This window comes from Labrus bergylta, chromosome 14, assembly GCF_963930695.1.
Source record: "Labrus bergylta chromosome 14, fLabBer1.1, whole genome shotgun sequence".
Lineage (NCBI taxonomy): Eukaryota > Metazoa > Chordata > Actinopteri > Labriformes > Labridae > Labrus > Labrus bergylta.
The window spans coordinates 22,085,830-22,110,106 of record NC_089208.1 but is presented as its reverse complement, the minus strand read 5'-3'; the positions used below and the strand labels follow the sequence as shown (position 1 = coordinate 22,110,106).

Sequence of the window (24,277 nt, the reverse complement as noted above, 5' to 3'; positions counted from 1 at the left end):
CCCTCTTTACTCGGATTTCTCCGTATTTGCACTTGCGCCCCTGAGTGCCACGACTTAAAGACCCGGGGGAGTAAATAACGGGATTAATGTGAATTTATTAAGTCTAACTCAGTTAGGTATCGGAGATTTGTGTCGCTCATTGCTGCTGTGATCTCCTCAGGCATTTGGACCTGCATGTTACATACATCGGAGGATTAGTTAAAGGAGACCTGCTCCTCCTCCTGCAGTCACATGACAAGGCACGTTCAGAAATCACTTTTATACTATGCCGACACACATGGCTGGTCATGCAGTTACCATGGGGGGGGGGGGGGTACCTCAGAGCCTGGGTCATTATTGTAACCTGTTAATGCGGGGATTAGACGTCACAAGTTTTCACGGTGGGAAAAGGAGCTGGGTGAAGAGACATTTCAGAGAACGACTCATGACATAACTTTGAAGGTTTTTTGTTTGCTTTGTTCATTAATGAAGACATCCTCTCACGCTCTGCTAACAGACGTGTGATCGATCCTGTGACAACGTACATTAAGGCTGAACGATAACAGAGAAAACCGGCATTGCAATATTTTTTCAGTCTGCGATATGAAACAAATACTGTGAAAAAAGGTTTTTATGGGCTTTAATCTGAGCAATTCACATTTGAATCAGAACTTCATTTCTTGGACTTTGTGCCTTTTTTCATCTGAAGACTGCTAAAAAATGTGATGCCCTATCGTCCTCTCGGGCAAATTAGTCTTGGACTCAAAGTGCTGCAGACGTTCAGCGGCCTCTGACAGCGTTTTTGGCGCCCACTACCTCCGTTTCAGAGCACTTCCTCCAAGCGCTCATTGTTGCTAGGTAACGAAAGGTAACTCCTGCTTCCCTCGGTAAAGTCTGTTGTGTTTTAGCTCTGTGTGTTTAATATTTGCTTCACCAAAAAAAACCTGAAGACGATGACATCAGCAGCAGCTCTACACCTGGAAACTGTTCCCCGGCCCCGAGAAGACGAGTCAGACTCGTAGCATCTCCTCCGCCATTGTTGTTGACAAAGCTGATATCAGAAGTCCCGCCCTTTCTTGAATTTGATTGGTCGGTGAAGGGAGCGTTTCTGCTCGTGGAGTTTATTAGAAACATGCAGAGGCTTTTTAGGTCGGGTACAATCACTTCTATCTGAACCACTTCTCTTGCCCGCTTCCATCGCTGCAACACCTGTTGACCTGATAACTGCTCTCATATCTGACAAACTGAGGGGCATCCAAAACGGCTGTGTGGGGGTGCCTTAAAACCGCCTACCTTCTCTGGTCCAAACAAATCCAGAGCATTCAGGACCAGAATCTAAAGTTAGAAGGAGGACATACTGGCTGCTGCATTGTTGTCAGAGAAGCCAGCACTTCAACATAGCATGTTTCCTTAATGTCTGATCATATAGTAAGATCACTTTATCATTTCACTCACTACACATCTCACTGATTGGACCTTTAACAGACTCTTTATCTGGACAGTTGAATAAAACCTTACAGGAGTGTTCGTATCTACTACACCAAGACTTTAAACACTAAGATGGAAATATCTGCAATGCTCCGTCAAAGACTTCTGTCAGTGACGTCTGAAAGATATGAATGGGTAGATTGTAACAGTATAACACTGTGTTTTTTTTCTTTGATTGAAAAAGCAGACACTGTTTCTATTCACTGTCATCTGCCATGTGATGAATGTACGCGAGCAATAATTGATCTGAAGACAGTTAAGTAAGCATCCACGTGCCTCGGCTTTGTGAGGCGGCGTTTCTGCAGGGTTACACCTAGCTACACGCCAGAGTGTTTCATGCTGATTTCTTTGGCAACTGGGTGAATATTCCACCGTGGTTGAAACAAGGTTTGGTCTCTCTGTGTCGACTGGATGTCACAAATCACACATTTCTGTCCGCCATCTCTGCGAGTAACTGGATAGGATTTGAGTCACTGTGAGCCGTCCCAATGCCCTCGTTCCCTCATTTAACTGGAGCAGTAATGGGGCTTTGTGTTTAGCTCCGTGGTGATTTGTCAAGCTGCCAGTATCCCTCATCTCAGCAGCGCCGGGGCGGGAGGGAGGGAGGGAGGGGGAGGTCACGGGGGTTAGAGGATTTAGAGAACAGACGCCCTCATGTCAAAGGTAAATGGCAGTCTTCCAGTTCACTGCTGCCTGGGAGAGTAGTTTCAGAGTTTAGTTAGACCAGTAAAGCTTATTGTGTGTGCGGCTCAGCGTTAATCAGGATGAGGGAAAACCGACGGCAAACCATAGCAACAGGGAGCCCGTGAGCGCAGCGTCACTTTGGGAAGCAATGCAACGATGAACTCTGGATGGTGATAAAAAGTGGAGCAGCTTCTTGAAGTTTAGTTTTTTACACTGATGCAGCATGAGGCCGTACTTTTAGATGTATGAGATTTAAAAGTTGATCCACATTAAGTAAGGACTCACAGGTTGGTGAATCGACTCTGCTGCTCTTCAGAGTGGACTCCTGCTAACTCAGGGTCATATAACTATTACAATCTGTCTTATACAAAGGCTGTAATGGTCTCAGAATCAAAAGAAAAGAAGCCTTATTCAATGAGCCTTCTCATCATGATGATGCTAAACGCATAGAGAGGTTGAGGAGCTACTCACTTGACTCAGAGTTTATTACTTTGCATCACCCATCCATATTTTTAAAGGTTTTAAAGGTATTTTTAAAGGATTTTTCTGCCTTTATTTAGAGACCAAAGAGCACCTTCATAAAATGTGTCTGAACCTCCGAGTACACCACCAGACTCTCTCCTTCTGTGTGTAGGTTTCTACATTTTTAGCAGCCTTCATAAGTCTAAAGTTTGAGGTTTGAGATGGCTGCGCATTAAAGGTCCAACCAGTAAGATGTGTAGTGAGTGAAATGATAAAGTGATCTTACTATATGATCAGACATTAAGGAAACATGCTATGTTGAAGTGCTGGCTTCTCTGACAACAATGCAGCAGCCAGTATGTCCTCCTTCTAACTTTAGATTCTGGTCCTGAATGCTCTGGATTTGTTTGGACCAGAGAAGGTAGGCGGTTTTAAGGCCCCCCCCACACGGCCGTTTTGGACGCCCCTCGGTTTGCCTGATATGAGAGCAGTTATCAGGTCAAACCAACAGGTGTTGCAGCAATGGAAGCACTGGTTTCACTCATGCACTGCCCTCAAAAAAAAATGTGTCAGGGTGGGCTGCACAAATGGCCAAAACTGGCTCACACACACATTTTGTCAGTAAAAACGTTGTTCTCTGGGCGAGGTGATGCGTGACTTAAGCAGGTTATATTCAGGGAAAATTCAAGTAGTGAAGCTGCTGCATCCAAAGATCCAATTACACGTCATCATAGCGTTGGACTCTGTTGCTTCACCCGACGTCCTGGATCTGTTTTAAACACTGGGACTTCAGCAGCTCCCCCACCCCCCCCTCACTGTGACACATGAAATGCTAATCTACCCAGGATATTTAAGTGGGCAGTTTTAGCTTGTTTTATCATACACAACATGTTCCTTTAAGCCTCATGAATGAGTTTGTGTGAAGTGTCTGAAGGCTGCTGTCTCTCTCTTCCTGCTTCAGGGCTTGTCGAGCATGGGCGAGACTGGACAGCCATTGCCAAAATGGTGGGCACCAAAAGCGTTGCACAGTGCAAGAACTTCTACTTCAACTACAAGAGACGTCACAACCTGGACAACCTGCTGCAGCAGCACAAGCAGGTGATCCGAGTGTTGTCCGTCATCGTCTCGTAACCTTTTTAAAGTCGGAGTGCAAAATAAGAGACATATTTCTGTTTCCCAGGATACACGGCGGGCTCGTGCTGATAGATCTCAAGGTGAAGGTCTCTCCACAGCATCACCCGATGATGACGACGACGACAACGCAGATGACAGTGAAGGTCAGAGAGATAAACGGCTACGTTGAAAAGTGCTTTTATCAAAACTGCGCCATGGCTGCCTCATGTTGATATGAAGCACGTGTACATCCTCAGGCTCTGGGGTGAAGGGTGCAAACGGTGCTGATGGGGGTTTTGTACCCAGGTTGTTCCCTCGAGTACGAGCAGAGGAGTTTGATATGATATTACATGTTGGATAAAGAGGCCGTGCAGAGAGAGAGAGAGAGAGAGAACACAGCGATACGTGTTACACAAAGCAGCGGCGCCTGATCTCAAATGCCCTCTCAGCCGTCATGTAAGGGTTTCGAGTTGATGGCGGTGTCCTCGCTCTCCGCTGACTGTGCTTTTAATGAGAGCGTGGAGAAAAAAAAAGGATCAAATGAAAAAAAGCAAGGGGGGGGGGAGGTGGAGATAAAAGATATGAACTAATTCTGACTACATGGGCGCCTGTTGCATAACAGTTCTTGTCTTTGAAGACTCAACAAAGCCAGCTCTTTGAACACAAAGTGCTGGTCCGCCTCTTTGATCCAGCAGGCCCGTCTGCCTCCCTCCTCTCCAGAGGTTGTTATCTCCGCTGCTGCTGAAGCGCTACAGCTGGTTTGTGAAATCAATATTTGGTTTTCTAAGCAGCGTCGTGACTCAGTATGTCGGAAAATGCTCATCCTTAGCCGACTAATATTTAATTCAAACAGCCTCCTGGGGATTTATGGAGCAGTGGCGACAGCGGTAGGTCAGGAGGTTTCCTGTCATGTGTATTCTCCGTCTCGTGGAAACCTGCTCTTTAGAGGTCTCCGTGATACGACAGCCCGCCGCGCTCACGCTATCTTCATCACACAGCCGGTCAGTGACACTATGACACCATCCTGTTGGCCGTTCGGATCTTCGGGGAAGCTGCTTCTCTGATTTTTGTTTTTTACACATGAACTACATCATGCAGATCCATTTTGGCACCATCTCCATGGCAACGACTGCAGCTGTAGACGGAAGGCAGCAGTAGGGACACATTTAGCTGTTTCTCTCTTAAATAACGTGATGAGCAGATTTGATTTACAGTTTGTGTCCAGTGTTCTTCAAACTGTGTGATACGGAATATCAGGGCTTGAAACGGCGGGCTGAACAGGGCTATAAAGACACAGACGCACATGCAGCACTTTTATTCTTAGCGCTTCATGTGAGGGACTCCAGAGCGCACAGACAACGCTTTTCTGCACGGACAAAACGCCAGGTGGACACGGGGCCTATAGGGTTACATAACGGATCGTAAATGATTCTAGTGACTCGATACAATGCTACAGCACCGCTTTCCTTACGTAGGCTACGTAAGGAAAGCGGTGCTGAAATTGTAGCTATAACGGTCATAGATTTACTTTCCCCTCCTCATTACTTTTAGTTTTATCCTCCATTCCTTATTTCTTAAAATGTTTGTGAGTTTAATGACGAGTGACGCTCGTTGTTGAACACATTTGAATGAATCCTGCTCTTGCTTCCTTCAGGCGGGGACAACAGCTCCGACACAGAGAGTGCCCCCTCCCCCTCTCAGGCCGACTCCTCAAAGTCTGGGGACTCCAAGAGGGCAGACGGCGCTGCAGGAGATGCTCATTGCTCGGACCAGGACAGAGGTCAGGCTAGCAACGGGAAGGGCCAGGAGCTGTCATATGGAGATCTCCGTGTCAAGGAGGAGAAGAGTCCAGAAAGCGAGGCTGGGTCTCAGGAGGAGAAGACCCGGTTGGCTTCCTACGGAGGCTCGCTGCATCCCAAGATCGAACCTCAAGATCTGGACATGAAGAGCGGAGAGGTTCAGGTCAAGATGGAGCCTGAGATGAAGGAGAGAGGAGAAAAGGGAGACCATGGAGAGAGGCAGAGGGAGCTCCACTCAGATAATGACTCCAGCGCCACCTGCAGTGCTGATGAGGACGTGGAGGTCGAGCCTGAAAGGAGGTGCGTTTTCCTAATCACATGTTGCAGGTTCACGACAGCAGTTTACACGTTTTACAAGGTTTGACTTTTGGCTTTTTGTCCCTGCAGAATATTCTCCATGGACAAGCCGACATTGCTCAACCCTCCGGGCACGGTGCTGGTGTCCTCACCCAAACAAACCCAACTCAACATCCAGCAGCTGCACCAGCGGGCAGCGAACATCCCACCTATGGTTAGTCACAGTGACAGGTTGATCTATTCAGACTGACAAGGACACAGCAGGCTGAAAGCTGCCCACACATTGAAATTCAGATTTTGAGCTCTATGATGAGATCACAAGGTGTTTATATTATCAGTCTTTTCATTTCTAAGCTGTAAGTCCCCAACAATGACACTGAAAACATTTCTAGCCTGCCTCTTTAATCTTTCACACATGCACCTCACGGAGGGAGGGGGGGGGGGGGGGTAGAGGTTTCAGGACAGTAGCCCTCATCACACTTACACAAAAATACTGAAGTTTCTGTGCTGAACAGAGACAGCTGAATGTTTCAGGGGCGGTCCTCCTCGTAATGTTTCGACACGCTCAGCATCTCCCCCTAAAACTACCTGAAGAGAAAAGTTTAACCTCAAGAAATCAAAAAGACCCAAAACAATACTACCGAGTATCATCAACCCAAATTACAACAACAAAGTCTAGAGATGTAGACATGCCTGGGACAACAGAAAGCTACATTTGGGGGGAAAGTATCAAAGTAAAAATGGGGACCTAAAGGTCGTCATCGCATCATTTCCCAGAGTGTGTGCCAGAGAGCTCTTCTACCTACCTCCTCTAAATCCTCCTCCTCCTCCTCCTCCCTGGGTGCAGATGTGCAGCAGGTAGAGGGAGAGAGAGAGAGAGAGAGAAGAGGGCTGCACGTAACAGTATGTACTTTACATTCCAACTCTTCTGCACTTTAATCTTTCTATAGGTCGGTGTGACCATCAGCGGCTTAGCTATGCTGCAACACCAGATCAAAGAAGCGCATGAGTCGGCTCACCAAGAGGAGAAGCAGAGGCAGGATCAGGGAGACCTCGAGCGCAGACCCCCCTTCAACACCCGCAGCCCCACCATAATGGACCGTGATGGTAAGAGAAGAGGGAGAAAAAAACTCTCCCCTCATGCTGTCCTCGTCTCCCCCCTCTTCCTCTTCATCGCTCTGTCAGCCTTGTTCCCCATCGCTGCTGGCACTGCTCTATTTATAGCTGATACATTTTTTAAAAGGCCCCCATTCATTTTTGTGCTGTTCCCAAAAAAATCTCTGAATAATTTGAGGCTGATCCAGATCGTCATAATGTGATTCAGCTTGGGTCGAGACAAAGTACGCTGACCCTGTTTTACCCCGGATGCCGACGTGTAGCTCAGCTTTGTGGTGATGTTTCTTCTGGATGACGAGATAACTGTGCTTTTTTATTTTTTATCATGTGACGTGAGCGGTACACAGAAGGGCACCTTCTGCTTTTAGGCAGTCGGATGTACTTCGGCCTGTTAGCTTCAGAAAGCAGCATGGTGAAATCACGCGACAGGCGGCATTACGGCTGATTTCTGCAAAGCTTTTAGCCGCTGTGAAGAGCAGAGCAGCTGTCAGTTAGCTGCCGAGCTCTGACGCAGAAATGTTTTTTACAGCGGTGTCTCTGGGTGTTTGTGTGCAGGTGGGGGTGTCGGCTAATCAGGCCAGCTCAATGCTAACATGCATCGAGTTCTTGATTTAATAGTGGTTGTCTTCCCTTTATCCCCATGCCTGTGTACTACAGGTAAGCCTTTATCCTACATACCTTATGACATGATGCTGGCTCTGGAGCAGGAGGCCCACTCCGGTCGGCCAGGCTCCCCCTACAGACTCTCCCCCAGGGAGCTGGGCAAGGCCTCACCCCAGCCTGACCCCCACGTGTCCCGCTACAGTGTGCCGCCAGGTAAAAGCACACATCTCCTCCTCCTCCTCCTCCCTTCCCTTCTTGCCTCCTTCCTTCCCTCACCAATTGAAACAAATTGAGTATCGCCTGATTCACATTGACATGTAGTTAAGTCGACAAAGGAGGCTTTATAGAAATGTATCATACTCTATATTTGTTTCTATATTTTACTCTCTTACAGGACAATCAATACGGCTAAACTAACGACTTCAAAGTGACAAGTTGATTTTTATATTTTATTTGTGAGCGGAGGAGGAAAGATGTGGAGCTTTGAATCCTGTCATAAGAGGTGCACTGATTGGCCTTTTTCCTGCCTGTTTGGCCGTGATTGGCCGGTCCAAATATACCGCAGGTTTCAGGCCATGCGCACAACAACACATGTGCAAGCTAACACGGCAGTGTGGACGTGAGGGGCCCGTCAGCTGAAGCAAAAAAAAGCATGAACTTACTTGGAGATGAACACAGACCGTGTTCCAGAGAAAACAGTAAATGTCTCTTTTTTTTTGGAACGCAGAAGCGACTTCCTGTGAAGCCTCGACTTTCCGTGAAGGCTTTGAAAGAATAAATGCGATGAGTTTGACACTAAAGTTTGGTTGTGAGTCATTCAGACACATGAATACCGTGTTGTTCCTGATGCTGACCAGCAGCTTGAATATTAATGTTTGACACACCTGCGAGGGAGATTTATAAATTCGTCATGGAGGGTCTTGTTTTCTTAGCCGTCCCCTGTGAGCGGGCAGGATGATGACGTCCTCTCACACAGCCATTTGCATTTTTGATTTTTTAGAGTGCAGGAGCATAAGGCGCGCTCCCTGCAGGGAGGTTACTCCCGGTCTTCGGTGGGTGTGTAATGATCCGTTTGGTCTCCTCAGTGTTACTGCTCAGAGACGGTAAATCAAGACAGCAGGTCTGGACCAAGGTTTCCTCACGCTGCCTCTTAACGGAGGTCGTAGGTGGTTACTTTAGCACTCACTCACTGGAGTCTGTCAGAATGACGCTGAATATTTAATCATGCAGCCTTTGATGGGAAATCAAGCTTAATGGAACCCTCATGTTTGGTGGGGAGACGTTGTGGTGTCTGGCAGAAAGGAGACATGTGGAGGATAGATCTGGGAGGCTTTTAGTGCTTTCACACCTGCACAAAATGCCAGAAAAACTACTGAAGTATTCAGGCTGAGCTTTGTACATAAACCCAGACTTGACCCGGAGTTTGTCCTCCAGCCTCCTCGTATTTATTCTGCAGAAAGTCAGAGTGAGCTGATGTGAGAACTCAGCAGGATATAATCAGGAGAATTCACCTGGAGCGAGTGGGAGGGGGTGGTGACGTTTATTCCCTGTGATCGCTGCACGACCACAGACTGTCTGCACACCACCTTTAACATCTCTGTGCTCTAATGAACCTGCTGCATTATGTTTCCTGTTCTCCAGTATGTTCTTCTCCACTCTTTAGTTCACATTGTGATTCTGTTCAACACACATTGATACAAAGACACATATTCTCATTATAGTTGTATAGAGGACTCTGATGCCTCTCCCGCCACCTCTGCATCGTTCTATTTTAAATCATGTTTTGCCTCAGAGACCCCCCTACTGTCTGACAGGAATAGCCTCTGCTGTGAGGTGCATGTGTGAACAACCAGATCAGAAGGATTTCAGGGGCAGTCCCCCTGAAATGATCTAGACTTCTTCAGGAGTGCTTGAGTGAAAATGGCTTCAGTGAGCCGATAGGACTTTGCTGTTAGCTGTTTACGTTGACATTTAATGCTCTGTTTTGTCATGTTGTCCCACCAGTCCTCCACCCTGCCCCCAACCAGCTGGTCCAGGGCATGCCAGACGGAGTCCGGGTGACGTTCAGCAGACCCAGCCGACCTCCCAACATTCCCTCTCCACCTCCGCTCATTCCAACCACAAAGCCCACGGACAAGCCCTCCTTCATCCAAGGCGGCTCTATTTCACAGGTAAGACACAGACGGGGGGCCGTGAGAAAGAGAGGGGGGGGGACAGTGAAGCGACCCTGTTCTTATTTTGGTTCCTGCTTTGTGAATCTGCATATGAAATAACTCAAAAAGTTAGGCAGCATGAGCGTATTCCCCCCTTATTCTGCGGTCTGTGACTAAATATCTGTAACATCTGCGTCTTCTACTCGTGAACTAAGAGACGTGACCTTGAAATGTGTTTCCTGTTGCTGCTCTCTCAGGGAACTCCTGGCACATACCTGCCATCCCACCCCGTCTACGGACCAGAGGGGACGAAGAGCAGCGTGGGTTCCATCTCTCTGGGTCTGCCCCGGCATCAGGATCCCAACAAGCCTGGTAGGACGACACATCTTCACACAACCATGTGTAGTTTCCTCTGCTCACATGTGGCCGAATTCAAATCTTGACACTCCTAACGGCTTCTCTACTGCGGTCTAAATTATGCTTCAAATTTACCAGATGACGTACACACACACCTAAACTTGTCTTCTCCCCTTTGTGTGCGACTCTTCCTGAGCAGCAGGTCCGTCCATGCAGGATGGAAGAGGAAACCCAAAGATGGGCGAGGGTCTTGGTGTCAGAGGATTAATCACTCAGGTACAAAAGAGATAAAGAAAAGTTTCTCTGTAGCACAGAGTCTGTGATTGGATAGACTGGCTGTATATTTATGTGCATGCGTTCTTTCAGGGCACGCCAGCGCTGTCCCAGTCCAGCATTGCTGCTGACCTCCTGAAGGGCACGATCGCAAAGCTCGCCACAGAGGACCTGAGCAGCCCCGACAAGGCCAGGGCAGAACATCTGGCTAAAGGTCATGTGATCTACGAAGGCAAGATTGGTCACATCGTCTCCTATGATGGTAAGCACTTTTAATATTCATGTAACCAGAGGTGGGCACAGGTCATCCGTTATGTCCGATCATAATGAACTGAAGTTAAGATCCAGTTTGTTTACACTTACCATTAATAGATGTGTGCCCAGCTCTGAATGTGACCTACCATTTTCGCATTGGTCTTTTCCCATCACACAAAGTGATTATGAGTTTTTTTTGTCCAACAGCCATCAAGAACCCGAGAGAAAACACGCGCAGCCCCAGGACCGGCCATGAGCTGAAACGCACGTACGACATGATGGAGGGGCCGATGGGCAGGGGTCACCCTGGCAGGGAAGGAGCTCCATTCGAGGGTATTGATCACGTGTCAGCGAGTGAACGCTGTGTGTCCTGGTGTGTTGTTCTGCAGCAGACGGGTGACGCTTGTTGTTTGTTTCTCAGGGTTGTTCAGCAGAGCCTTGCCCAGAGACGGTCTGCATGGAGACTCGAAGGAAAGACCGCTGATCACTGGATCCATCATGCAAGGTAGTTCATCGTAAAGGGTGACACCTTTTGTGTATTTACCAGCAACTCACTGTGAATAATGATGAAAAAAATCAATCTTTCCAGGAACGCCGAGAACCGCTGCAGAGTCCTACGAAGACGCCATGAAATACGGGAAACAAATCAAGCGAGAGAGCCCGCCGATCCGCTCCTTCGAAGGGGGGATTGGCAAGGGCAAGCCTTATGAAGGAGTCAACACTATCAAAGAGATGGGACGCTCCATTCATGAAATCCCCCGGCAAGATCAGTCCGGCCAGGACATGTGCAAGACCCCAGACATGTCGGACAGGAGGGTCATGGAGGGCCAGATGTCTCAGGTGAGTCTGACGGGAAGGCACAGGTCTGCATCCTCACATCAGCTGACTGATGAGTACTGGGGGGGGGGCTGAGAGGAGAAACTCCAGTGGGTGATGAATTCTAAATGACCTGCTGTTTCTTCATTTCCCAGATTCACTCTCTCAACCAGCCCACCATCAAGCACAACGTCAAGTCCCTGATCACCAGTCCCAGTAAGCTCCCCCACAGCATGCCCCAGCTGGAAGCCATGGAGCGAGCCAAGTACGAGGAGAGCAAAGGAGTGCGCCACACCTCTGTGGTCAACTCCACCTCTGTCCTGCGCTCCACACACCAGGAGGCCAGCAAATCCCAGCTCAGCCCGGGCATGTACGAAGACCCCAATGCTCGCAGGACCCCCGTGAACTACAGCACCAACCCTGTGTCCAGAGGATCCCCGATGCTGGGGCGCGCTCAAGACGGTACAAAACACAAACATTTGAATGACAAACTACACAAACATTATAGAGCGGGGGCCAAACTGTTATACCTCCATTGTTCGTTGTGTCTTGTTGGAACCGCAATGGATTGTGGGATGTGTCGTTCCTACACTCCTGGTAAAGACATGATGTATTCACTTTTGAGGAAAAGAACAGGATTTTTACTTCTGGAACCTCGCTGTTGAGCCGTACATGCTGTTCATAATATTGTGCAATAACATCACATAACTACTGACTAAACAACGAGCGTGTGTTTGTGTGTTTTCTCTCTTAAGGTGCCATGAGCTCTAAATCGGCTGCACACGAGAGAAAGAGCACCATGACTCCGACACAGAGGGACAATATCCCCGCCAAGTCCCCCGTGTCTGGCGGTGACCCTGTGGCCTCTCACAGCCCCTTCGATCCCCACCACCGGCCCGTTGGTCCTGGGGAAGTGTTCCGAGCTCACCTGCCTCCACATCTGGACCCGACCCTGGCCTTCCACAGAGTGCTGGATCCCGGTACGGTCTCTAAACCTCCTTCTGGCAGAACTAAAAAATAAAAGCTTTGATCCTGAGTAACAGGGCGGCAGCTTCTCCTCGTTCATAGTCACTACATGCTAAGGATCTTTTTCCTCTATTGACGTCAGCGATCGGTATCTTTGAGCCTTCTGTTCATTTGTTTTGTTTTTCTTCTTTCCGCTGCAGCAGCCTTCATGTTTCCCAGACAGCCGTCGCCGACCGGCTACCACAACACGTACCAGCTGTACACCATGGAGAACACGCGGCAGACCATCCTCAACGATTATATCACTTCCCAGCAGATGCAAGTCATCCCTCGGCCTGACATGGCCCGAGGCTTGTCTCCACGGGAACAGCAAGTCGCTATCCCTTACCCAGCCGGAGCTCGAGGTACGCCCTCCCACCAGCTGACTCTCTCTCTTCCCTGCCTGGTGTGGCAGGGGGGAGGAGCTGAAACGCGCAGACTGTGTGCTTGTGAAGTAGTGGCTACCTTTTCCAGACGCCCAGAAGCAAATGACCTAGTCAAACTTTGCTGATTTGCTCTTTATACTGGGGCTGCAAACCATTCGGCTTTTTCTCTATTTTTCGATTGGATTTGTCATCCAAATCTCCAAATTTTGTGTGTGGCCTCGTACGAGCTGACCCACTATTCCACTATTCCCTTTGCAGCCCTGTTGCTTTCTGATCAATCTGTATTTGGGAGCACTAACAGATGAAGGTGATGGGTTACTGTTAAGTGTATATACGGTGTTCATACATTCAGAAATTGATGGATCCGTTTGTGTTGTTCACCGTTGGCCCTTTGCTTCTGTCTGTAAAAGGGATTATTGATCTAGCCCAGATGCCTCCAACTATCCTGTTGCCTCACCCTGGGGGAACAGGTACTCCCACTTTGGAACGCATCGCCTACCTCCCCGGAGCTCAGCCCCCTTTCCCTCCTAGGGCTTTCAACCCAACCTCCATATCGCCAGGTGAGGACCCCTCCCTCCCCCAAACCTACACCTCGTCTTCCCTTATCTTCCTTCCACAATCTCCGTCTCCGCTCACGCCTCTGTACGAGTGCAGCCCTGCACTCTGCACTGTCCCGGGGGAGAAAGGTGAGTTCTGCGGTTCAACTTGAGTCTTCCTGCAGTCCTGCCAGGAGGGCTCACAGAAACCGCTGCAACAATGTCGCTCTCTTTAATTTCCCCTGTGCATCGTGGTTTGAAATGTTATTTAAACTTCTGACATCCTTCTCATGTTTCAGGGGCCGAGCAGTTGAAAATCTGTCATATCTTGTCATTGTTAGTCATATCATCTTGACTGAACTCTCTAGAAAGACTCAAATTCAAAGTCCTCCAACAGGTCTGCACGTCTTTCACTCCTTCATTGGAATGCAAGTCAGTTTTTAGTTTCTCTCCCACATGGATTAACATCATCTTGATTATGACAAGTTTTCATACTGCTAATGGAGCAGCAGTGTTTTTAAAACGTAGGGTTTTTGGTGTGCCGGTAGCCGAGTGGTTAGTACGCGTGCCCCGTGTATAGAAGCTTCAGTCCTCAAAGCGGGCGGCCCAGGTTTGAATCCGACCTGTGGCTCCTTTTCCGTCTGTCATCCACCTCTATCTCTGAACCTGATTTCTGACTCTATCCACTGTCCTGTCTCTAAATAAAGGCATAAAAATAAATATTTAAATCTTTGTTTTGGGTCTTTATGAGAGAGACGGGACTGAAGGTAGAGGAGGAGATAGTGATGGGTGTGATGTACAGAGGAGCTGAAGGTTGGACTCGAACCTGGCCCGCCCCCCTTCGAGGACTATAGCCTCTGTACATTGGGCGGCTGACCTGACTGACCTCAAGGCCAGACCCCCCTATGTGTAGGATTTTTGTTTTATTTTAGTTATAGTATTTCATCAACATGCAAAACGGACGTTTGGTCTCTGAAAACAAATCTCTGAAAAAAGCTCCGTCAGGGGTGAAAAATGTTCCGTCTGCGAGATGATGACATCATTAAATCAGTTCAAGCCATCTGTTGTTGCCTCTTGTGACGAGAACGCTCCTGAAACAACAACAACAACAACAACAACAAAGGCTGACGGTTTCATGCGGTCAGCGGTGCAAAGATAACTTTACAAGTTGTTGATGAACTCTAACCTCCAAAGAAACATGAATTCACTGAACACACTCGGGTTGTTTGTGTCTTTTTGGTCCTGCCACTGTTGTTTCAGTCCCAAGTGGATGCATCTCCATGTTTGTTTTTATTCGATCACATATTGAGCTGATTGATCTTTTTCTTTAATGATGGGGATCAGTATCCAAATCCAAGTGTGTTACCTTTGCCGTGCTGTAACTGATGGAGGGCGTTTGCAAGGTCACATCAGAGAAACTCAATGAGAGATGCGTGTTTAAATTCTGTGTGTGTGTTTGTGATGTATGTCGTCTTCGTCCTCCTCAGGTCACCAAGCCCACCTCGCTGCTGCTGCTGCCGCCAGTGCCGAGAGGGAACGGGAGAGAGAGAGGGAGCGGGACCGAGAGCAGCAGGAGAAAGAGCGAGAGAAGGAGAGAGAGAGGGAGCACAGGGAGAGGGAACGCGAGCGAGAACGCGAGAGGGAAAGGGAGATGCGGGAACGAGAGAGAGAGCGGGACCGGGAGCGAGCCAATGAATACATCCGTGGAGGTGAGATATTTCAGATTCTGAATTTGGCTTCAAAGGGACGATCAATGCAGAATATATGGATATTGAAGGTTTTGTATCAACACATCCTGGAGATGCGTTCCCCTAATGTTTAATGTTTTATATTTGTGTGTGTGTGTGTGTATCAGGTGGACCCGAGCAGCCTGGTCGGCCCGGGAGTCATGGTTATCTCCACTCACCCTCTCCCTCGCTCAGGACACAGGAAGTGGTGGTTCAGCAGCGGCCGAGCATCTTCCAGGGCAAAAGTGTCATCACAGCTCTAATGTGAGTCCTCGTGTTTCTTCAGGTTAAAGTCGGCTAACTAACAATCCTGCATCCAAAACAAAAACAAGGCTGTCTTCTGAAGGAAGAAATATTATTATATATAATATTATATATATTAAACATGTTTGGTATTTATGATTCCTGATCAGGAGGCTCCGATGGAGAGCAGTAAAACCCCCGGTCGTTGAATAGGGCAGTCAGGCCTAAGATCATCGAGTGTGTAGCCATTGTTAGTTGCCTAACGTTGTCTTTTAAACTTTGAAATGAGCATGATGCCTTCATGTGTTTTCCTCCTCAGGCCTCACACAGCGGAGCCCGCGTCGGTGTCCCAGAGTAACTCTCGATACAGCACTGCAGCTGACGCTCTGGCCGCTCTGGTGGACGCCGCAGCCTCCGCCCCGCAGATGGACGTCGCCAAGGTGAAGGAGAACAAGCATGATCGGGATGAGGAAATGTCGTCCTCTGCTGCCGCTCGGCGAGCTCTCGCTGAACAGCAACAGCAGGAGGCGGAGAGGCGCTCCATGCAGTCACCGTATGGCGCCATCTCTCTGCCGGGAGGTAAACCCCATTCCGCTTACTCTGAGGGCGCTCGAGGCAGCGATAAGGACAAGGGACCTCAAACCTCCAAATCCCGCATCGAGGAGGAGCTGCGGACTCGTGGAAAGACGACGATCACTGCTGCGAATTTCATCGACGTCATCATCACGCGGCAGATCGCCTCAGACAAAGACTCCCGAGAACGAGGCTCTCAGAGCTCCGACTCGTCCAGCAGCTGTGAGTGTGATAACGGCTAATATAACCACGCTGTAACGTTGTGACATCATCAGTTAGCTGAGACTGTCGTAACCAAACTTTAACTGTAACACTTCTCCTCTTACATGTGTTTCACAGTGTCATCCAGTCGATACGACAACACTGGAGGCGGAGCCATCGAGGTCATCAGCCCCGCTAGCTCTCCCGTCCAATCCCACCAGGACAAACCAGACGAAGGACAACCACAGGCCGCAGGTACGTTTCTCAACGACTATCAACAACGTTTGGGACGAGTGGTATACGGGGCCGTTCAAAACAAGAACTTAAATTATAAGAATTATATTATGAGCATCAACGCTACAGCCCCGTTTTTACAGAACGGTCCGGTTTGGTTCAGAAAATCCCGGTCCTGCTGGCGTTTTCACAGCCAATGATTCCCTTAGGGCCCCGTGTCCAACTAGCGAGTTTCTTCTGAGCGCCAGCATCTTTCTTTCAGTCGTTTTTCAATGAGCAGTGAGCGTTTGTAGCAGCAGGTGGCAGCCTGGAGCCAGCTTTTTTTGCTTCGACTTTTTGTGCGGCCGCTCCGGAAATGAGCGCTCAACTTTTCAGAAAGGTGCAGTTGACGTCACCGGCGCTCTTTTCAAATGAGAAGCCTTTCCCCGTAGTTAAGTCTCCTACAGATCGTGTCTTGTTCCCTCATCCTCCTCACTCCGTGTCTGATCGGGGATTAAACGATCTCAATTATAAAACATGCAGTAAAAAGAAAACAGTGCAGTGTTGTCATAGAGACAGGACGGACGTGCAGAGCTTTTATTCTCAGCGAACAAGCGCTTCATGCAAGCACTCCAGAGAGCACAGCCAGCGTTTAACTGCCCAGAAAAATTGAGGCTTCACTTGGTAGTCGGATGGCGATAGTCGTGTCAGCTTCCTAATATCGTGATGTCATAGCATTGCATCGTTTCGTACAGTGGGATCGTGGATTGAAAGGTCCTTAAGGCACTGAAAACGTCCACGCTGTGACCACATGTTAAAGGGTTCTATCACGGCAGGATGCCAAGTATACTCTGATAAAGGTTCCTTTAGGAGGAGTTCAGATGTTTGTTTTTCAAACGACTTGTCTCCTGATATTCATTCCGATACCTTCTGTCACGTCTCTTTAAACTAAAGTCGTGCTGTTGACTCGGCCGACCACAGAGGCAAGAAGGGTTTTAAAGTGACGCCTCGGATACTCGTGTTCATAATTATGGTATCGTTGATTTTGGTGTGACAGCTGACGTGTAGCAGAGGGCTAAATTTAGCTGCCAGTCAAGGGGAGTAAACATAGCGTAGCTTGGTTTACTTCATCCTCTGACCTTTCACTCTGAGACTCACTCTCAACACCGTCTGATCACCATACTCCACTCGAAGTTATATTTGTCACACACACACACACACACACACACACACACACACACACACACACACACACACACACACACACACACACACACACACACACACACACACACACACACACACACACGTGGATCAGTTGCTGCACACTTTTCTGCTCCTCTCCGTCTTCTCAGCTCCAAAACAACAACACTCTGTCCCTGTTCAACCCACACCAGCTGCCATGCGGGGCTATGACATGAGTCGATACCGGCCACAAGGGGAGCCACCGCAGCCGAGTCCCCATCAGCCCCCCACCTCCCAGGCTGACAGCTACTCCCAGGTCCCAAAGACTCACCGGGTCATGACTTTGGCAGACCACATCTCGGTAAGAACGCAGCACAAAGATTTACCAGAAAATACAATACGAGGTCCAACCTGACTAACCCGGTCTCTCTTGGTCCACTTCTGCCCCTGCAGCATATCATAACCCAGGACTTTGCCCGCAATCAGGACCCTCCTCCGGTCTCCTCCTCAGCTTCATCCACATTCCAGAGCGTCGGGCAAAGCCGAGCTAAGGGACCCAGCCGGTACAGTCCGGAGAATCAGGTCCAGGCCTCACACCACCAGAGACCATCCAGCAGAGTTTCACCAGAAAGCGCCTCGGAAAAGCCTCGAGCCAGGTGCTTTGATCCGTCACTTAACCTTGATTTGTTCCTCAATTTATTTCCCGTCACCTATCTCACACTTATTTCTTTCTCTTTCCCCTCCCCCCCCCGTCCAGGCCTGGCAAATCTCCAGAGCGAGGCAGCAGACAGATGGAGAACTATGAACCCATCTCTCCTCCACAGAACTACCAAGGCATGGACAAACCGGAGGCTCCTCAACCCCAGAGGAGAGAGGCCGACAACTCTGAGATCAGGTACGAGGTCGCTCGGCTTTGCTTAACCTCAATTAGGCCGAATAAAGCCTGCTTTCTACTTCTGTGTTGAAGCTATGCCATCGTAGCCTCTACCGTTATGAGCTCTACCTAGAGTTCTGAAAGTGTACTATGTTGGAGTTGGAGATGATAGATATCGAGCAAACATTAAACCGTGTTTAACTTTTTTGGGGGGGGCAGCAGCTCCATCTGTAGGCACTTGGGTTGGGAAGCGGGTCACCAGTTCAAGTCCCGGTGTGGACCGAATCTGGAATTTGGAAGTTGGTGTGGTAGCTGGAGAGGTGCTCCTGAGCGCTCTGCCTTCATGCCCGACTGTATCAGCCTGTGAATCAGTTTCTTGTATAGATGTTTAAAAGTAGAGCGCCCCCTGCTGTCTGCAGTCGCTGAACATTCAAGTCAGACTGAAAGAGTATCGCCCTTTCCCCCTCTCTGCTCGTGTTTGTTTGACTCTTTTCACTTCTGTCCTCTTTCTAGGAACGACTCTCGTTCCCCGGGCAGCGTGAGCTACCTGCCTTCCTTCTTCACCAAGCTGGAGAACACGTCGCCCATGGTGCAATCCAAGAAGCAGGAGATCTTTCGTAAGTTGAACTCCAACTCTGGTGTCGGTGATTCTGATGTTGGTAAGTGGGTCTCTTCTTATCCTCTTGTTTCTGACTAACATGCATGCTTCACATGGTGGTTCGATCTTTTTTTGAATGTGTGTGTGTGCACGGACGGGTCGGGTGTTGACTCCTTTGATTAAAGCTTTCATGACAGTGAAATGATTTCACCTGCTCTCTCCTGAGAAGCTCCTCATCTTTGAGGAGAGGTGGTGTTAGAGGGCGAGGAAGGAATACAACAGCGATCGGCAACTTCTGAATCACTCATTAGACAATTATTATACCAACAAAGGAACAAATATTCAACTTTCTTCAGAACTTATTGATCCAACATTTACTTTTTTGTAATCCAATGTTAAATAGAAAAGCTGAAAGGGACTATATGTAACTTTCAAAAATACTGAGTTTGTAGTGACACCGCAGGCCGTTAGGTCAACTGCAACAGTAACCTGTTGCTCGCTCTCCCTCGTGTGCTCGTCATATGTGCTCATACGTACACAAACTAGCATCATCATCGGTCGTGAAACACTGGATATTTACCGGCATAATGTTTACAGAGGAGGTAAGTGGTCATACACGTAAAAGTCTGTGAAGGAGTCTGTGTGTCTGTATTCATTCTCCATCCTACAAACGACAGTCTCTGCAGGCACTGGCTGAGAGCAGGAGTGTGTGATGAGTTTGTACTGTTGATCTCTGTAAGCGGAGCGGAGTGAGGAGGACGTCGAGAACACACATATAACGCCCTTTTTGTGCGGCCGCTCCGAGCGCTCAAGTTGAAAATCGTTCACCTTTTCAGAAATTAACTGTTGAAGTCACCGGCGCTCTTTTCCAAATGTCTGATATTCCCCGTAGTTTTGCCGCCTAAGGATCGTGTCTTGTAACCACATCCTCCTGGCTCCGTGTCTGATCGGGAAATAAACGATGCAGTAAAAAGTAACGGAGCAGTGTTGCTCATACAGTGGTTGTTGTCAACAGACTGTTGCCATAGAGACAGGACGGACGAGCAGCGTTTTTCTTCTCAATGCACAAACGCTTCATGCAAATGCTCTCGAGCGCCAACCAGCACTTTTCTGTCCGGAAAAGTGCCAGAGTCATTACTGGTTATTAAATCAAAAGCAGGGTAGAGAGGACTGCAGCCAATCAGATCGACAAAGAAACAAACCAGTAATAAAAGTTTTGACTCGTCATGCCTGCTCTGTGTGTGTATCCACTCAGCATGAAGTCAGGCATTTAGTTTCCTCTCTTCTTCTCCTCCTGATTATTGTGTTGCAGGAAACGCTCAACCAGGTACAGAGATCTTCAACCTGCCCGCTGTGACCAGCTCCGGTAAGTAGCAGTGACACGCCCTCACTTACGTCAAGGGTCAGTGTGGACGGCGCCTCGTTGCTTATCGTGTGCTGTGTCGTCTCGTCGCTCTTTGTAGGTAACATCAACCCCAGGAATCACTCCTTCAGTGACCCGGCCAGTAACCTGGGCCTGGAGGACATCATCCGCAAAGCCTTGATGGGAAACCTGGAGGAGAGACCGGAGGAGCATCAGGGAGGGGGAGGGGCCGTCAACAACGCACCGGGCTCAGGCAGTGATGCTCGCCAGGAGGCCAACCCGTCACCAAGTATGGGTATGCATAAGATAATCCTCTGCACGCGCTCAGAAGAGATGTTGGACATATCGCTGATTGGTACACTCTGTGTGTTTACACCTACAGGGAAGCAGAAGCAGGTCAAAGCCAGCAGCCGGAAGTCCAAGTCCCCCAACCTGGGTCAGGCCTACGCTGGAGGGGAGCGCCCCTCCTCGGTGTCCTCCGTCCACTCAGAGGGAGATTATCACAGACAAGCCCAGGCTCAACCTCAGTGGAGCTGGGACGACCGACCCTCCTCCACAGGTGAGCTGCAGAGTCACCCTTCACATGTCTCTTGGTGAATTCTAAATAAAAAAAGAACAGGCGCACATTTTTAGGGAAAAACTGGAAAGAAAAACAAACGGCGTCACAGACCATCATTAGATTTTAAAACTACCTTAAAATCCGGTGTATAAGACGTACTTCTGATGACTTGTTTTCATCTTAATGTTGGCTGCTTCCGATAAATTATAGCAGAATAAGACGTCATTACCGAGAGTGCAGCCGCCAATATCACACTCAGCACGCCACCTGAAGCGTTTAAAGATACGCTTCCGTCCGTTGTTGCCTGCCAGCTGTGGGGATTCATAGCGACGCAGACCAGGCCTGCAGCGAAGTCGTGACTGTGCGTTTAAATCAAACGGTGGTTCAGTAAGTAAAGCTTGTGGAGTGCTGGAAAGTTTCCATATTTGTACCTAAAAAGATCAACTTGTTGTGCAGACGGGTGAAGAGAACAACAATACAAGCTCAAAGTTCAAAGGTCGTCGGGACAAAATGCATGTAAACAAATCAAATCAATACAATTCGCTCATTAAACTTGAAGTGAACAGTAAATAACAAAGTCCCCCTCTCTCTTCTTCTCTGCTCAGGATCCATGCAGTTTCCCTACAACCCGCTGACCATGCGCATGCTGAGCAGCACGCCGCCCACCTCAATCGCCTCCCCGACCATACAGAGCCAGCAGCAGCAGCAGCAGCAGCACCCGCAGGCGCCTCCAGCTGGAGCCCCGGTGGCTCAGCAGCGCGTGTGGCAGTCCCTGCTGTCGGAGCAATACGAGACCCTGTCTGACAGCGACGACTGAGCCCCGAGAAGCAGAGGAGAGGTCCGCGCTGAGGCTTGTCTGTTCTCCCCCCTCCGTCTCCTAGAACTGACCTCGCTCACTGGCGAGTGCAACGAGAAGACAGGGTGATGTCCTCTTTATTTTTGGTGCTATGGCGCCCCCTGGCTGTTAGCTGAGAGTACAAGCAGCAGCCCGTGACAGGCAGGGCTCTCCGGAACAGGACTTGCTTTTGGAAGCACTCACCCGGGCCTGTCGAGAGAGGGGGGGTAAACGAAACTGGACATAGTGGACGACACGAGCTAAAGATGAAGAACTTAATGTGTAAAAAGAAACAACATAAGAGACTATTTCTGACATTTCTTTTTTCTGTTTGATTTCTGTAAAGATTCCCCTCGTCTTTAAGAGAATCCTTGTTTGTAAATAGAGTAACCTTTTGCAGTGTTTTTTCTTAACTTGATTCTTTCTTATTTTAATGTCGCTTTTAAATGGATCCACTTTAAACAGGGAGAGTCGGGGTGTCATCTTTAAGTTCACAGTCGCTCTCTCCCGGTCCACCCCGACCACCCCACGTCACCTGACACCCGACTCTGATGTTTTTAAGACACAGCGACGTAAAGAGAGACCGGGTCTTTGGTCTGGACTTATACCAGGAGACCGTGCCGCCCTGCACGAAGCACCACCAGAGCCTGACCACCGTCGACACCCGAGGATGAAACACAAACACAGACTAACATTTCACACTGCGTGGATATTTGATGCCCGTCTTCACCGCACGGTGGAGGCGATGCATGGATTGTAAGGCGCGCCCCCTCCCCTCCCCTCCCCTCCCCCGTACCAGACAGAGAAATGTCATGGAGACAAGTTGAGAACACTGGTGTCATAGCAGGAAGGTGAGACGTCTGATATAAGCTTCATTTTGTGGCTGGAAGAAGAAATCCTCCTGGAGCCCGTCTGAATGATGACAGTGAGCCGATGTTTGTTTTTGTTTTCATTAGAGCCATGGTGTGTCACATGTAGCTGTCTCTCTCTGCAGTTTCCCACCTGTCCACAACGAGCCGCTCCGTCATCGTCATCAACGTCGACGCCACGGTCGTTCAGAAAAGTGTCAGGTTTTCCACCATGCCTTGTGACTTGAGAAAGAAGGCAGCTTGAACTCATTTTTCTCAGAGATATTCGTTGGTGTTTGATGTTGTATTCGTTATGTAGTCCCTCTTTTTCTTTTTCTTTTTATACTGTCCTGACAAAAAATCTGAACTCTGTAAAAGAAAAAAAAAAAAAAAAAGTCTTTCCATTACACGAGAAGACGACAAACTAACCAAACGTAAAGAGCGCTCTGCACCATTGTTGCACTTTGTTTTTGCTTTGAATCCTTCTTCTACCTGCTGTGTAACTTATTCAACCTCCGGCACAGGAGCCAGCCCAGATGGGCTTTACGTTTCTGCCAGCGCTCACAGGAGGCCTCCGCTCTCTTCTTGTAGCTGGTCCATGATTGAACCCGTGTGACGCTTGCTTCAGTTACAGCTTTGAGTGTGTGGTATCGTTAGATGTTCATGGTGCATCAAATCCATGACTACTTGATCTTTGCGTTACTCGTGTCAATCAGCCGGCGTTAAAGCTTTGAAAATGAATTCTATACAGCGTCATATACGGCAGTAACGTTCCTCTGCTGGTTTATCTTTTAGAAATGTAAAAACAACATGTAACGGCTTCTTCTTCAGCGTTCACTCTGCTCAAACTCCACGTCTCCTCTCTTGTTTTCCGTTTGCTTTCCGATCATTCGCAGCACACGTTCAGATTTTCACTTCATATTGTTTTTTTTTCTCAACATCTGTGTTTATTCTTCTTCCCGTTCGAACGGGGAAGTTTTGTGTTTACAAAAGCAACGACAAAAAAAAGAAAGGAAAAAAAAAAAGTTTACAAACTTGAATCTTAAAGAAATCCGACATGAAGCCGCCGAGAAAGAATCGGAGCATCTCAGCTCGCTCTCAAACAAACACAGTGATGACTTTTATTTTGTTTTTGTCTTTTTGAAATTGAGACTTGAAACCCCCCCACCCCCCCAACGTGTATCCTATGATGTTGAAATGCAATGTTTGTATCGCACAATGTCTTTTAGTAGGCTATTACAAGAGTTCAGACCAATCAAATAAAGTGGATCAGTTCTCCACCACTCCACCTGTGTCGGCTCCTCAGTAGGTGTGGCCTCTCTTTATTGACCACGACGAATTTTCTCCTCCTGCAGGTCGTGACCGCAGACTGTAAATATGAATGTTTGATGCCTGAGTGACGTCACTCGTCTGTTCCTGCAGGGGGTGCTGGAGTCCCATCGATGGCGGTCTCCATGTTGGAAATGCTGTCTCAGTCTAAGTTTAAGTCAACCTAACGACAGGCTGAGAGCTGGAGCTGAGGCGGGTTTTAAACCTCCTGACAAACTGTTACACCGTGCCTGCCCGCAGCATCATGTTGTTGTCTTCATTATGAGACTTTCATACCTGCCTCCGAGAGCCTCACGCTGCATTCAGGTGCTGCTCGGGTGGTCCCAGTTTCCGAGGTGGGAAGTCGTTCTTCCGACTTCAGTGTGTTCACGTGATTAACTGTTAAAAGTTATTTTTGAGTTATTTTT

General features: G+C 48.5%; 1 protein-coding gene across 10 annotated transcripts in view; it reads left to right on the top strand.

The window, feature by feature from the left end:
* ncor1 (nuclear receptor corepressor 1) overlaps positions 1-23,824 on the top strand; it is a 61,806-nt gene extending 37,982 nt beyond the window's left edge. For 3 of the 10 annotated variants that reach the window (XM_065963315.1, XM_065963320.1, XM_020649955.3), the window contains 29 exons: positions 3,575-3,711; positions 3,794-3,890; positions 5,381-5,825; positions 5,913-6,036; positions 6,773-6,929; positions 7,596-7,754; positions 9,546-9,712; positions 9,952-10,066; positions 10,251-10,327; positions 10,418-10,586; positions 10,787-10,912; positions 11,001-11,084; positions 11,169-11,419; positions 11,551-11,857; positions 12,151-12,375; positions 12,562-12,765; positions 13,197-13,346; positions 14,810-15,031; positions 15,178-15,313; positions 15,612-16,087; positions 16,205-16,321; positions 17,635-17,825; positions 17,918-18,120; positions 18,222-18,359; positions 18,852-18,997; positions 20,249-20,302; positions 20,400-20,594; positions 20,682-20,858; positions 21,464-23,824. In XM_065963315.1, coding sequence (XP_065819387.1) covers positions 3,575-3,711; positions 3,794-3,890; positions 5,381-5,825; positions 5,913-6,036; positions 6,773-6,929; positions 7,596-7,754; positions 9,546-9,712; positions 9,952-10,066; positions 10,251-10,327; positions 10,418-10,586; positions 10,787-10,912; positions 11,001-11,084; positions 11,169-11,419; positions 11,551-11,857; positions 12,151-12,375; positions 12,562-12,765; positions 13,197-13,346; positions 14,810-15,031; positions 15,178-15,313; positions 15,612-16,087; positions 16,205-16,321; positions 17,635-17,825; positions 17,918-18,120; positions 18,222-18,359; positions 18,852-18,997; positions 20,249-20,302; positions 20,400-20,594; positions 20,682-20,858; positions 21,464-21,675 — 5,261 coding nt within the window. In that variant the 3' untranslated portion in view covers positions 21,676-23,824. The remainder of the gene's footprint in view (positions 1-3,574; positions 3,712-3,793; positions 3,891-5,380; positions 5,826-5,912; positions 6,037-6,772; positions 6,930-7,595; positions 7,755-9,545; positions 9,713-9,951; positions 10,067-10,250; positions 10,328-10,417; positions 10,587-10,786; positions 10,913-11,000; positions 11,085-11,168; positions 11,420-11,550; positions 11,858-12,150; positions 12,376-12,561; positions 12,766-13,196; positions 13,347-14,809; positions 15,032-15,177; positions 15,314-15,611; positions 16,088-16,204; positions 16,322-17,634; positions 17,826-17,917; positions 18,121-18,221; positions 18,360-18,851; positions 18,998-20,248; positions 20,303-20,399; positions 20,595-20,681; positions 20,859-21,463) is intronic. The other 7 variants (XM_065963316.1, XM_065963318.1, XM_065963319.1 and 4 more) reach the window with 7 other exon arrangements.
* Positions 23,825-24,277: the final 453 nt, after the last annotated feature.